General features: G+C 53.9%; 1 protein-coding gene across 6 annotated transcripts in view; it reads right to left on the bottom strand.

Moving 5' to 3' along the window:
- ARHGAP39 (Rho GTPase activating protein 39) overlaps positions 1 to 13,354 on the bottom strand; it is a 149,755-nt gene that overhangs the window by 8,924 nt on the left and 127,477 nt on the right. For all 6 annotated transcript variants that reach the window (XM_080379241.1, XM_080379243.1, XM_080379242.1 and 3 more), the window contains 2 exons: positions 6,875 to 8,282; positions 1,610 to 2,171 (listed from right to left, as the gene is read on the bottom strand). In XM_080379241.1, the coding sequence (XP_080235367.1) occupies positions 1,610 to 2,171; positions 6,875 to 8,282 (1,970 nt within the window). The remainder of the gene's footprint in view (positions 1 to 1,609; positions 2,172 to 6,874; positions 8,283 to 13,354) is intronic.

The raw sequence follows: 13,354 nt of genomic DNA, 5'->3' as shown, positions 1-13,354 counted from the left end.
AACAAAGCGATGAAGACAAGGGAACGGAACGGAAGGGGAAAATGGAAACAAAAATGAAAATAAAATGAAAATAAGAATGAAAATAAAAATCAATGAAAATAAAAATTGACTAAAAAGGAAATTAAAATGAATAAAATGAAAAATAAAGATGAAAATAAAAATAATAAAATAAATAAAATGAAAACGAAAGAAAACCAAAAATGAAATAAAAATGAAAATGGAAATAAAGAATAAAACCCAACCAGGTGACGGCTGGCGGGGCCGGCTGGAGCAGAGCTGGTGCAGGCACGCTGTCAAAGGGGGCGTGGGGGGAGCCTCTCCCAGCCGAGCACTGGCTTTCACCGCATGAGCGTGGCGATGGCGATGAAATGAGCTTGACACCTCTGCTGCAGGCAGGTGGGGGGGACAGACACAGGCAGTCCCCAGCCCTCCCAACCCCGGCTGTGCCATGACGGGGCGGGGGGAGGGTCTCCCCTGCCCATGCATCAGCCCCGAGCTGGCATGCCGGCACCAGCGCTGGCTGCCTGTCCTGTCCTGATGCCTTCAGGGATGCTCTTGCCCATGGGGCTTTCTTGACCACCCTACAGCTTTCCCTGTGGACACCTCAGTTGGGTTCATCTCCTCTTGTTCCCAAGCTGGTCAGATCCACCGAGGCTCCACGTGATGCTGGTGCCCCCCAGATGTCCCTGCCATACTCTGGGAGCCAAAGGGTACCCAAAAAACCCTGGAGCAATTCGGACTCCATCTCCCAAGGGTGACTGGCCAATGGCCAAAACCCAGGACCTCCCAGATCCCCACCTTTGCCTCATCCACCACCCGCTGTGAGATGGCACCAACCCATGGGAAGTGGGGACACCCAACCCTCCAGCTGTGCTGTGGGTGGCCAGCAGGCAGCATCCCCTCCTGCCAGACTCAGGGCAGGCACTGGTGATGCCTGTGGCCCTGCCAGACCAGATCCCATCACCTGTGAGACAACACCAGTGGTGAAGAAGCGGGAACAGCTGAGCCCAGGACTGGAGAGGGGCTCCCAGAATTCCCACCCATTTTGGGTCAGATAGTCCATATTCATGTCTCTTTTATCTGCCATGACCAAAAACCACCTCAGGAGCTGGGAATCAAGCTGGCTCCCCTGCCAGCATGGTTTTTTTTTGATCCAAACCTACTTGAGAAGACAGAAGAAGCACTTGGAGATGGAGATGGTAATGGTGAAAGCACAGAATCACAGAATGGTTTGGGTTGGTGAAAGCAAAGAATCACAGAATGGTTTGGGTTGGAAGGGACCTCTAAAGGTGTAATCGTGGGCCAGAAGTCCCAGGAACTCTTCCTAACAGCCACCCACTCCAGAGGTGATGCTGAGCCTGCAGCAAAGGTGTCAAAGCTCATTCTGTGTTGGGTCTCATGCTGGATTTATGTGTGCTGGGGAGGAAAGGACAGCAGTAAAGGCACCACCCACTCATTGCACCTCTGGGAGGGCTGCTGGATGAGTTCCTCGCCCACCTTTCAACAAGGAGACTAATGAATGCGAAGGGGAATGGAAAAAAATAAGAATAAAAAAATGGGTTGCAACATCAGCAGGAGCAAAGCCACCGGGCAGCAGTTTCTCTCTTACCTTTAGTGTCATTCACTGGATCCATGTGCCTGTAAATATATCCTTCTAGGTAGGAATGAAATTTGGGAGTGGGTGGGAAAAAGGCCAAACAAATGGCCATGAGCTCCCAGCCCCGGGCCAGGCTCTCGTAACGGAAGTTCTCAGTGGTCTGCCGGCACAGCTGGATGTAGAGCTCGTCTCTCAGACCCTGCATGCTCCAGCCTTTGGTGGCAATCTCCAAGGCCACGTTGAGCTGGTCCGTCTTGGCCCGCCGGTCCCCCATGTACATCTGAATCAGTTTAAATATCTCGCACGCCTCCTTCTTGACGTTGCGGTCATTGGTCATGATCATGGGTTTCTTGATGGACTCGCTGCTCCAGGCCAGCATGTTGGCGATGGACACCTTCCTGCGGAAGAGCCCTTGGGTGTGCTTGTTGAAGTGCTTGGAGGCCCAGTTCTCAATGTCCGTCTCTGAGGAGGGCTTCCGCAGGTTGAAGGTGGGGAAGACACAGCTGGCGCTAGGCATCATGTTCCTGGTCTGTCTGCTGCTCTCGAATTGGGCGCAGGCACCAAGATCCTCTGACTAGAAGACAACAGCCAGACAAGTTAGTATTACTAACAGCATGGCCACACAGCCGATACAACGAATCAACCAAGAAACCAACAAGTCCAGCTAACTGTTGCAGCATAAAGAAGTTGCCCCACACTTGCACCAAAAGCTATGTCCTCTCCAAGGAGCTGCTCCTCAATCCCGTCATGGGCAAGTGGAGCTGGTCCAGTGCCAGTGGCCAAGGCAGGTCGTGACACTGATCGGCATCAGGAGGGAGGGGACCAGTAGGGATAAGTGAAGCCACCCAAAAGCCGATGTGCTGGACTCCATGCCTGGCATCCTGGTCACTCGCGCCTTGCAGTCATGGACAGAAGCAGCTGCTGGCTATTAATAATGTGTGGGAAGCAAAGGGCAAAGGACTTTGGGTTCCAGCAGTCCTTCGGGCTCACCAAAGAGGGGACACACCTGTAACAAGTCCCCCAAATAAGCCCCTCTCCCCAAAATCATGTTCAAGCATGGTTCTCCAGTGGCCACATACCCAGGAGGAGGATGGTGGCTCCTCCAAACCATGAGCAACATGGATGCTGTTTCTTTACATCCCATGTGCAGAGGGACATGAGCTGCCCAGGACCTAACCTTGCCTGCAGAGCACCCAGCTGGGAAGGACTCAGCAAAGGGTACCCCTGCAGAGCAGTGTCCTTCTACTACTGGAACCAGCACTGCTTATGGATATTACCCCAGAAGGCGGAGGGACACCCAAACAGCTGATGACCAACACGGAGAAGGGACAGTTGGGACTGACTGCTCCCTGCTCCTGCAGCCAGCCAGCGTGGCTTCATCGGCTGTCAGCTCCCTTTTCTGCAAGTGCAATGTCTGGGCCAGCATGACTTGGGTTTGGTGGCCTGGGGGATGTGACCCATGGGCAGGCAGGAGGCGAGCCCTTCCCTTGACAGGGAAGCAAGGACATGTCACACCATCCAGAGGTGACGCTGCTGTCCTCACCATGTGCAGGGGAACAGTGGTGGTGGCCTTGAGCAGGGACTGTGTGCAAGGTGAATGCAGTGGTGCCACAGCCTCAGGGCTGGGCTTTAGATGAGGAACAGGGGAAGAAAAGCAGAGAACTAAGGTGGAGGGAGCCACAACCACATGGAGGTGGCAGGTCCAGGAGCGGACAAGGAAGCCACCCAAAGAGCCACCAGAGCTGCTGGTAGACAACAAAGCCTCTACTTCTTCAAACAGGTCAAGTTTCCTGTCCCTTTGCTCAACAGCTCATCCCTTCCCAGCGTTGAGGTCTCCTCTTTCCCATTGATGTCACTCAGCTCCCATCTTGCACTGCAGAGACAACAGCAGGGACCTGACCATAGCGACACAGGAGCTTCACCCCTCAAGGGACCCAGCCCCACCATTCCTATGGAGGCCACATCACCCAAAAGGTCCTTCTGTGTCCTCCAACCTGCTGGTCAGCTGAAGGCATGTAGGACTTTCTGGGTGGAAGGAGATGCAGCAGTTACTTCAAGGCTTCCTGCTCAGCAGCCATTGCTGCTGTGGCTCTTCCAAAAAATGGTCCCTGAGCTGGGCCACAGGCATGCTGTTCATCCAGGGCACCCAGGGAGAAGCAAAGGACCATGTCAGCTGGGGACATCATCCTTCTCCAGCCAAGTCCACTCCAATGGACAGTGTGGTCAGGCTGGGGAGTGACACAGGCAGCAAAATGTGATGGATCCCCTGCTGCTAGTGCCAATACAAAATTAGCTTCAGCCCTAATTAGCACAGTCCTAAATGAACTTAGGGGAAGCCTAGGGCTACAAGGGGATAAGCAATCGGGTGTCAATGGCAGCGGGCCATGACCTCCTGGCAGGGGGTTGCTGCTGCCCTTCCCATGGGGTGACCCTCCTTTCATCTTAGGGATTAGGGGAACACTCAAACCCAGAAGCCAACTCAAGCGTGCTGTGGGGACAGGAGGTCCTGGTGCCACGTGGATCGGGCTTGGATGCACCCCAGTGTGGGGCCACTGTGGGGCCACACCACTGGTGACACTGGGCATGTTCCCATTGCTTGCGCCACCTTGTCACATCTGTGTGCTTCTGTCCTCCGCCAGGTCTCTGTATCTCCCCACACGACATCCCATGATAATCTTCCACACAAAGCTGCCCACCAGGGCTGGCCACAGGTCTGGGTCTGCTACAAGAGGCTGCCATTTCAACCAGTGGTGAAGGTTCCTCAGCTGATGGGGGCATGAAAAACCAAATTAAAACCATGTGACAATCTTAGATATGATCATCAAGTGGCTTGGGTTGAGAGGGACATTCAAAGCCCATCTAATCCAATCCCCTGCCACAGGCAGGGACACCTCCCACCAGACCAGCTTGCTCCCAGCCCTGTCCAGCCTGGTCTTGAGCGCTCCCAGGGATGGGGCATCCACAGCTTCTCTGGGCAGCCTGTTCCGGTGTCTCACCACCTTGGTTGGAAATCTGCTCTTCCTGGAATGGGTGTTGCTGTGCTTAAGGAAAGCATCAGACATGGTCAACCAGACAGAAACACCTGGGCAGCGATGAAGAGTCCCACCACATCCTGAGCTCCATGCAGAAGAAGGCATAGGATCACTAATGGTGGCAGCTATTCTTCCTGGCCAACATGAGCATCCAAAGCAGGCTTGGAGCTCTCCAGTTCTGGGTTTGCACCCCCTTGTGCAGCAGTGAGTGCCTGGGGACATGTGCCTGGGGAATTTTCTTTTGCCGTCTTTGGATGTGATGTCCCACTGATTTCCTTACATATCCCCATGGGCAAAAAAGCATTTTCCACATTATTTAGTGTTTCCCAGGTCCATGTCCTGGGACTTTTGGTCTTTCTCTTCCTTGCTGGTAACAAGCTCCATCTTCCAGGCCTTTTTCCAGGCTGGATTACTCTCACCAGAGTAACCATTCCCACACACGGTGCCAACATCCATTTAAAAAAAGCCATTATAGCCTCTCCTAGCGTCCTTACATCAGTCCTCATTGCATCCAAAAGCAAATCAAGTGGTCTTCTTCCAGAAACCCTTGTCTTCACCTCCCCACCTCTGCACCCCACATCTGGGCTCCTCTGGCTGCGGGGACGTGGGCAGTGTCACCATTCTTGCCCAGAGCGGGCACTACAGGTCAGAGGGGCAGCTTTATGGGTGTCAGATGCTGGAGGGTAAAAGACATGAAAGCTGAAAGCCAGAAGCCAGGAGACGCTGATGGGAAACATCTCATGGACTCTAAGATGGGCACCAGCGCCAGCAGGTCCAGGTCAGAGCCCATGGAGGGCTGTCAGCAGCAAGAGGGCTACACTGGCACAATGGTCTATGGCAGCCCCAGGAGCTCCTCTGGCATGGGAGCGTGGGACAGGAGGGGTCTCCAGGACCAGGGCAGCTCAGTCCCAGGGAGGGAACAGGCAGCTCAGAGCCCTGGGAAGAAGATTCTGGAAAGCTGGTGTGCTTGTGGCTGTTTCATCCCAAGGTTTTGAGGGATCAGCTTGCTAAGAAGCAACTTTTTTGTGGGCCTAGCTTGCTAGGAAGCAACTTTGAGGGACCAGTTTGCTAAGGACCATCTTGAGGGACCAGTGTGCTAAGGACCACCTTCTATGAGAAATCAAATCTAGCAGCCAGGTCAGCAGTGCTGTCTTTTCCCATGTGCCAGGGAAGAGACCAAGGCAGGACCCGCATGGGGTGCTGCCTGTGACCAGACAGGATAGCTTACACCAGGGTGACAAAGCTCCCCAACTTACTTTCAGTCCTCACTGGGTAAAACTGGAAACTGCCTCGGAGTTACTGGTGGGTCTGGTGATGGGTTCATCCATCACTTGGATAGCTGGAGCTGGGATGGTGAGTCAAGATCCCAACTCAAGCATAGCACTGCCTCTTCCTGCTCACTGCAAGAGCCAAGGATCAGCAGTGCTGCCCCAGCACCTTGAACTGCTATGGCGGGGAGCGATCTGGTGAGCAAACCCTCGTTTCTGGCAGAGGACCCCTTTGAAAATGGAAGCAGGTGGAGGGAGCAGAAAGGGGCTGACCTTCTTGATGCTTTTGCACACCCTGGCCATCTGCCCTTGCTCTGCAGAAGGGACATCCCTGCACCCATGTCTCCTCCAGATGGACGGGGACCAGAGATGGCATTTTGGGTGTCCCCAGAATCCAGTGCTCTTGGAGGATGCTATGAAGCCCGGACTGAGCCACTGCAGGATAGCTAAGGGAAATCTCCTGTGCCGCTGCCATCTGATGGTGCAGTGACGTGAAATGCACGATGAGTTACTGAAAAGCGCACGAGCCCTGTGCATGTGGCTGGGAGCGCTGAGCACAGCTGGGAACGAGTGCTCGTGACTCCCTGGGACCCAGGTGGTTGCTCGGGGTCTGGGAGCTGGCTCCCACCGAGCAGCAGCCAGACCAAGGGAGGAGAAGCAGTGCCTGAAGCTGCAGCACAGTTCTGAGGGTGCCACAGTGCAGAGGTGCCCACGCTGGTGCCTGGTGGCTATGAAGGTGCAGGATTGCCCTGGGGACCATCCTGCCGGATCTACAGTGGATCTGCAGGGATTTAAACCAGCTTTACAAGAAGAAGGAGCTTTAACCAGGAGGGTGGTGGGGATGCTGCACTGCCATATGGTGTGGTCTGCCCAACCTGGTGCCACACCCGAGGAGATGCCATGTGGTGTGTGAGGTTTGGTGGGGCGGGGCACACGGTGAAGCCCCCCAGCGCCGAGAACATCCCCAAGGACGTTACCTGAGATGGATGCAGGTAGGGCTCGGGGGAGGCCAGGTTGGTCTGCACAGAGACGCTCTTCTCCAGCAGGATCTGGGGGAAGCCCAGCTTCTCAAAGGTGTTCCTCTTCCAGTGCTTGTTCTCCTGCTGTGCCAATGCCTCATCCTCGCTGAAGGCTCGCACCACTGGACCCGGCATGGGCAAAGGGAGGGCACCGTCACTCTCATAGCCTGAACCGTCCTTTTGGGAATCCCAGCTGCTCCGTTGTTTCATGTGGTAGTGGGCTTGCTGGGCTTCCCAAGCCAGGCGTGCCTGTGCCAGGAAGGGCTCTGGGAAGCCCCGTGCCACCTCCGCCTCTGCTGACTTGCTCTCTGTACGATTCATTGGTGACCTGTTGGGTCCTGGGGTGGCTCGTTCCTCACCCAGCATCTGCTCACCCAACACCTCCCTGTCCCCTGAGCCATCTGTGGAGGAGGTGTTTGGGTCATGGGACACAGAAGGCTTTCGGCTTTTCCGCTTTCTGGTGGAGGGCGAGTAGCCGGTGGAGGACAAGGTGTCCTGTTGGCTGGACCAAGACATGGCATCCTCGCTCTGGGCCACCTGGCCACCTGTTGGGCCAGGGCAGAAGTCGGGTCCCTCCATGCTGCTGTAGTCACCTGATTTGATCTCTAAGCGTTGGTCCCGGACCAGGCAGGGGCTGTGCTGCAGCGAGTAGGAGCCGCCGATGGGGTTGGGGGAATATTTGTGCCTCAGCCCCGTCTTTATCTTGGGGCTGGAGCCTGACTGCTCGACGTAGACCAGTTGCCTGACATACTCTTTGCCAGCAGGGCTGTACTCCAGGCTCATGAACCGGTCGGGACACTTCTGTTTGGTGAGAACCAACTGCTGGTAGGGCGAGTTGGAGCCTTGCTTGGGTGATTGCAGGAAGGGGTGAGGTTTACGGATGGGTGATTTCTGTGGTGAGCCAGCTTTATAGCTCCCACTGGCTTCGTACTGCATGTCCACAGGAGGTTCATCATAGATGGGAGCCTGGTACTCCATGGGGGGTTCCTCGTAAAGGGGGGGCTCATAGGCGTAGCGGGGTGAGGAGGGTTGCGACTCGCTGGAGTGCTTGCGGTGCTGGGCTTGGAGGGGGGAGCAGAAGGAGTCCCCCCGGCCAAGCAGTGGCGAGCAGCTGCCCACGTGCTCAGCCCTCTTCAAGAAGGGTGACTGCTTCCTCTCTGGGAAGAAAACAGAGTTATCGGTGTCAGGAGTGAAGGTTTGTAGGTTGGGTGACTGTTGGCCCCCTGAAGGTCGCCGCGAACGGGTGCCCAGTTGGTTTTCAGGTGTGTAGCCATTGCCTTGGTGCATGAGGAAGCTGGGCTCACGGTCGGTCACCTTGATCAGCATCCGCTCCTTGGTGCCAGCATTCCATCGCAGGGACGATGTCCTGTGGGGAGAAACACAGCGCCGCCATCAGCGAGCGAAGCCCCCATGCCCACAGGTGGACAGACAACCCTGTACCACTGCCCTGGGACCCCCCAGACCCTTGGTTGCAGGAGAGCCCAACGGATGGATGTGTCCAAGCACCCTAAGCCTCTCCCATCAGGTGAGGAGCATGTCAGTGAAGGAGAGACGAGGGCATTGCCACCGTTCCAAACGCAGTGGCATCAGCCTGCATGCTTCCCTGGCTCCCAGAGACCTCAGCAACCCCCAGGGTTCATGAAGGATGCACAGGCTGGAAAGCCAAGCCCTGAAATGCAATGACATCCCCTGGAGCACATCTCTAGGTGACAGCCCTGAATCAGCCCTCCCTACTCGTGCCTTGGAGCTCTTCGAGCTGAATGGGGATGGAGGAGTGAGCATGGCCATCTGCTGGGGACAAGTGTTGGGGCAGACATACATTTGGGACAGTTTCATGGAAGTTTGGGTGCGCAATCCTTGCAGGGAGCAGGGACTGACCCCACCATGGTCCCCACCTGGGACTGGTCCCTTGCTGGGATCTCCCATCCCAGGGTGAGAAGAAGCTGCCTACGCACAAGCCCCATCTCTCCCACCTCTTCTTGCTTTCCATTCCTCACAGCACCCAGGATTAACCTATCTCACCCACTCCATCCAACCCCTTGCCCAGGATTAACATCCTCCTCCAGTTCCTAGATGGAGCTGGGTTATATTAAAAGCAGGAAAAAATAATAATCCCAAGCATGGTTTAAAAAGAACTTGAAGGCAAAAACCTTCAGACTTTGCCACCTCTGCTGCAGAGGGAGTCTGCAGTGGGGTGATGGGGCAGGGGACCAAACCTCTGCCCACGGTTTGGCTCCTGTGGGGATGCTAAATAGCTCAGGGGGGGCTTGAAAACACAACCCTGACCTGTGCAGGGATGTCCCAGCCCCACAGAACATGAGCCCCCATTGCCTTGCACCCCAAGGCCATGGGTCAACTACTTCTGGCAGCACCAAAGTGGAGTACTGACTTGCTGGGGCAGCGAGGGGAGGGACAGCTTAGCCAACTGCCCAAACCCGCATGATGCACGGACACCTTGGCCTCCAAAGGGATGGAGCACAAGCACTACAGCAGGTGAGAGCAGTAGCTGTCTTCCATCCCCTTCATCACCAAAAATAAATGCCTAGGGCCAGCCCCAGATGGGATAAGCAGCTCAGCAGGGCTCTGAGGATGTGCATGATGCCCACGGAGAGGCAAGCGGAAGCTGGAGTGGTGGTGGTGGATGCCCGCAGCTTCCTCTTTTTGATGCTGGAGCTCACTGCATCCCTCAGCCACTTTGCATCCTGTGCGATGATACCCTGCACACTTCCACTGAACATCTTTCAACGTGAAGCACCCTACAGCATCTTGATGTTTTGTGGTTTGCAGGGACTGTACCTGCACACCCCGAACTCGCACGGCATCAAGCTGGAAACTGCCTGGTGGAGCCTGTTTGCATACACGCAACATCCATGTGTGAACAAGTGCCAACAGGGACCTTCTTAATTCTGAGATGTGAATAATCATCCCCAAATAGCCATCCAACAGGCAGCTTCTTTGGCACTCCTGGTGCAAGCAGGGATGAAAATTCAGCCAGGTGACATGTGGAGTGCACCAGGAGCTCAACCAAGAAGGGCTCAGTGGAGACCAACTCATCCATAAGTGAAAAAAGCCTGGAGCCTTCCACCAGGGCCAGGAGGAGACCTCTTTCATCTCTACCTGAAGTCCATCTTTTCATTAAGGCATTTGATAGTCCTGATGGGTAACATCTCTAAACGATATGTTGCGCAAAGCTGCGTCTCCCATCACCGATGCTCCAGCAGCATGCCTGCAGGTTCTCCGTTTCAACCGTAATTGCAATTCACAATGAATCCAAGAGGTTTTTTTCCCTCTTTATTAATAATTCATAGGCAGAAATAATTATACTCTTGGCCCTAGAGGATTAACTCCTTGGGACTGGGTTGCAGGGAGCTGTGCAACCTGGACAAGGCTGGCTGGGCTCCAGCTGGGCTGGTCAAACCTTCCCCTCAGGGCTGTTCAGTGTCCTGGGATGAGCTAGAAAGCCCAAGGATGGGACGCAACTCAATCCTTCTCAAAGGAATCCACCTCTCCAGGGGTAGCTCCAAGATGGCTGATCATCCACCTTGGAAAATCTCCACTACAGGAGAGTGGACATCAAGGCTTGGACCAGCCCACTGCCTCAAGCTACCACCTCCTCACAAAATAAAGTATCAAATACCCAGAGAAGCAAAATTTCAGCCAGGCTTGGGCTTCAGCCTTAGACATGTCTATGCTGCTCCAGCCTCAAAGGCAACTATCACTTAGTTTGGGATGTTGCCCACCACCTGGCCAACATGCTGCTGTCAGATGGGGAGTAGGAGAAAATAATTTCATAACATCATCATAACCTTGGGCAAGAGCCAGGAAACAAATTTCCCAGCAGTAGGATGTGACGTTGGAGCTGGACAGAGATGCCTCCATCCCCATCACTCCCCAAATTGCAGGCACACTAGGGATGTGGTCTGCACCTCATTCTCCTCCAAATGTCGGGTGACCTTTGGAGATCAGCCCTTCTCCTGTGCTCCATGGACCCCGTTGGTGGGAAGGGCAGCAGCCAGCCACCACTGGCTGCATCCTTGTCACCTGGCTCAGATTCATTCTCCAGGGCTGTCCCAACCCATGGTGGCTCCAGTGAGAGACACTATGACCTCACACCATGAAGAGTTGGCCCAAGAGCTGGATCATGCTTCTGCTCTGAAACAGTTAATAGTCTGAGACTCTGAGTTACTGCCAACTCCATACTGGATCTCTTGAACCTGGAGACCCTTGGTTACAGTCACTGGAGCCTCTTTTCATAATGAAATCCCAGAGATGAGGGAGGTCAATGCCCAGAAGAAGAAGATGGCCTTCCCACTCCTTTTTGGCAGCACTCACCATCTCCAGACACCCCATCACCAGCACAGCTCTCAGAGGTCACACTGAACAACCCACCAGCCTTGGCTCCAGTTCTGGTGCCAAAACACCCCATTTGATGCCTTGCCCAATGCACACTTCTCACCACCCACTACTCTCAGTGGATCTCATGGAGCCTGAGAGCTGGAGGCAGCACTCCTTATGCCAAGTTACAACATTAAGTAAGAATTAAACCCTCTCCCTTGCTTTTGTGGAAGAACATCTACAGCAAAATCTTCTGCGTCATGTCCTGAAGGTTGAAGATGGTTCCTTGTTTCTTTGAGAGGGCTGTAGAGCCACCAGCTCTGGCCAGCTCATGCCGCCTTCTCTACTTCTACCTGCTTAAGACCATGTTTTGATTTTCCTCTTAGCTATCTCAGTTTTGCCATCTTTTCCACCTTGTTCAAAAGATTTCTTGGCCACTGCCTGCAGCGGGTGGTGTGTTCTGCAAGAAGATGCTCTTCTGCCCCTGCACAACCTGGTGCAGGGTGGTAGCATGTGGATAACTCCAACTAACAGAGGTTTTTCGGTTTTTCATCTGCTCAATCCATGTTTCAAGTCCTTGGAAGATGCTATCCAGACAGTGGACACTCAGGAGGAAAAGTATTGCCTGTCTTGCATGAGGGCTCTGAGCTGGAGTTTGCTGCTGTCTCCAAAGCACAGGGAAGAACATTGTGTTATCAGTTCCTCACTGACTCCCATGCTGGCACAGAAGATACCGGAGGCACCGTCTGCTCTCCCAGTTCATTCCTCTCTCATTCTCAGTTATTTTTTCATAGCCACTTGTCCTTTCTGTCCTTCAGAAAAAGGTGGAGTGAGTCCAGTTACCAAGTTTTGCAGAAAAATGCCCACAAGGAAGCATATATAAATATCTCCCTGCATGAGGCTCCACCGTCTCCCGGCACCCTGCTTGTTGCTTGCCCATGACTTTGTCTTCGCTCCAGGGCATGTGAGGAACAATTTATTCCTTCCCTTTCTGTTGCAGCTTTTCGAGCTCCTGTCGACTTGAGACTTCTGCCAACTTCTTGCTGGTGAAGACCTGCATGAGTTTGTGTCCCTCCTGGTCCCTCCACACTGGTTGATGGATCTCAACCACTCATTGAGCCCTTTCAGACCACTGAAACTCCCTCCACAACCATAGGAGCATGCCCTGGCCAGCACGAACTATCAGGGCAGGGTCATGAGGGAAAGCCTTGCTGTGTCAGAAACACCAAGGAACACCCGGCTGCATTGCCCAGCATCATCAAAGTAAAATGATGAGTGAGGTAAGAAGATAGATCTGCTATGGAGATCACCAAGGACAAATTTCATCCCCCTCCTGCTCTGTCATTAACAGGCTGATTTCCCACCAGAGTCCGGAGGCAGTGTGATGCCAGCAGGTGAGAAGGGATTATGAACCCACCAAGAATGGTGCCGCATGGATGTTAATCAAGGTCTCCTCTTTCTTCAATCAATTATCTGACCACAGAGGACACCTATTTATTTTTGCCATGGTTACTAACTGCAGTAATTACAGCCTGGGTCACTGGCCTGCCCTTAATGTCCTTCACCAACCACCACTGGCTGCATGCCACCTCCACGGACATTGTCTTGTTTCTGCCACCCAATCAGTGAGTTCAAGGTCCAGTTTTCAGGTTGGGAAGCCCAAGGTACTCTTGCAAGGATGAAACTGGCTGCTTAACTCATCCTGCGGTACCCAGCACATCCTCGTCACCTCCCCTCCAGATCATGCTGCTGGTTAGGACCACGGTTAAGCAGCCACCAGAACAGATGGGGACTTGCATCTTGAGCATAACAAACCAGAAGAAGAAGTAAGGATGGATGATTGGACCAAGGCTGGGTGGAAGTCAGGGAAATCAGACCTGGAGCAATGTGGTGGAGCTGCCAGACCAGGACACTCCTGCTCATCCCACAAGGGCTGTGGGGCACCAGTCATGGGTTCCTCACACGCTTTTTGATGCTTTCAGTGCTGGCTTTCCCATTAAACGTAAACATATATGCATCTGGCAGGTGGGCTCTGTGTTTCAGAACATCTCAAGCATCTTCTTTCAGTCCCTGGACTCTGCTTTTATCAGATCCAATCTCTTT

Source organism: Falco punctatus (assembly GCF_963210335.1).
Source record: "Falco punctatus genome assembly, chromosome: 3".
NCBI lineage: Eukaryota > Metazoa > Chordata > Aves > Falconiformes > Falconidae > Falco > Falco punctatus.
Note: the sequence above shows the minus strand (reverse complement) of the source record. Positions and strands in the feature narration are given on the sequence as shown.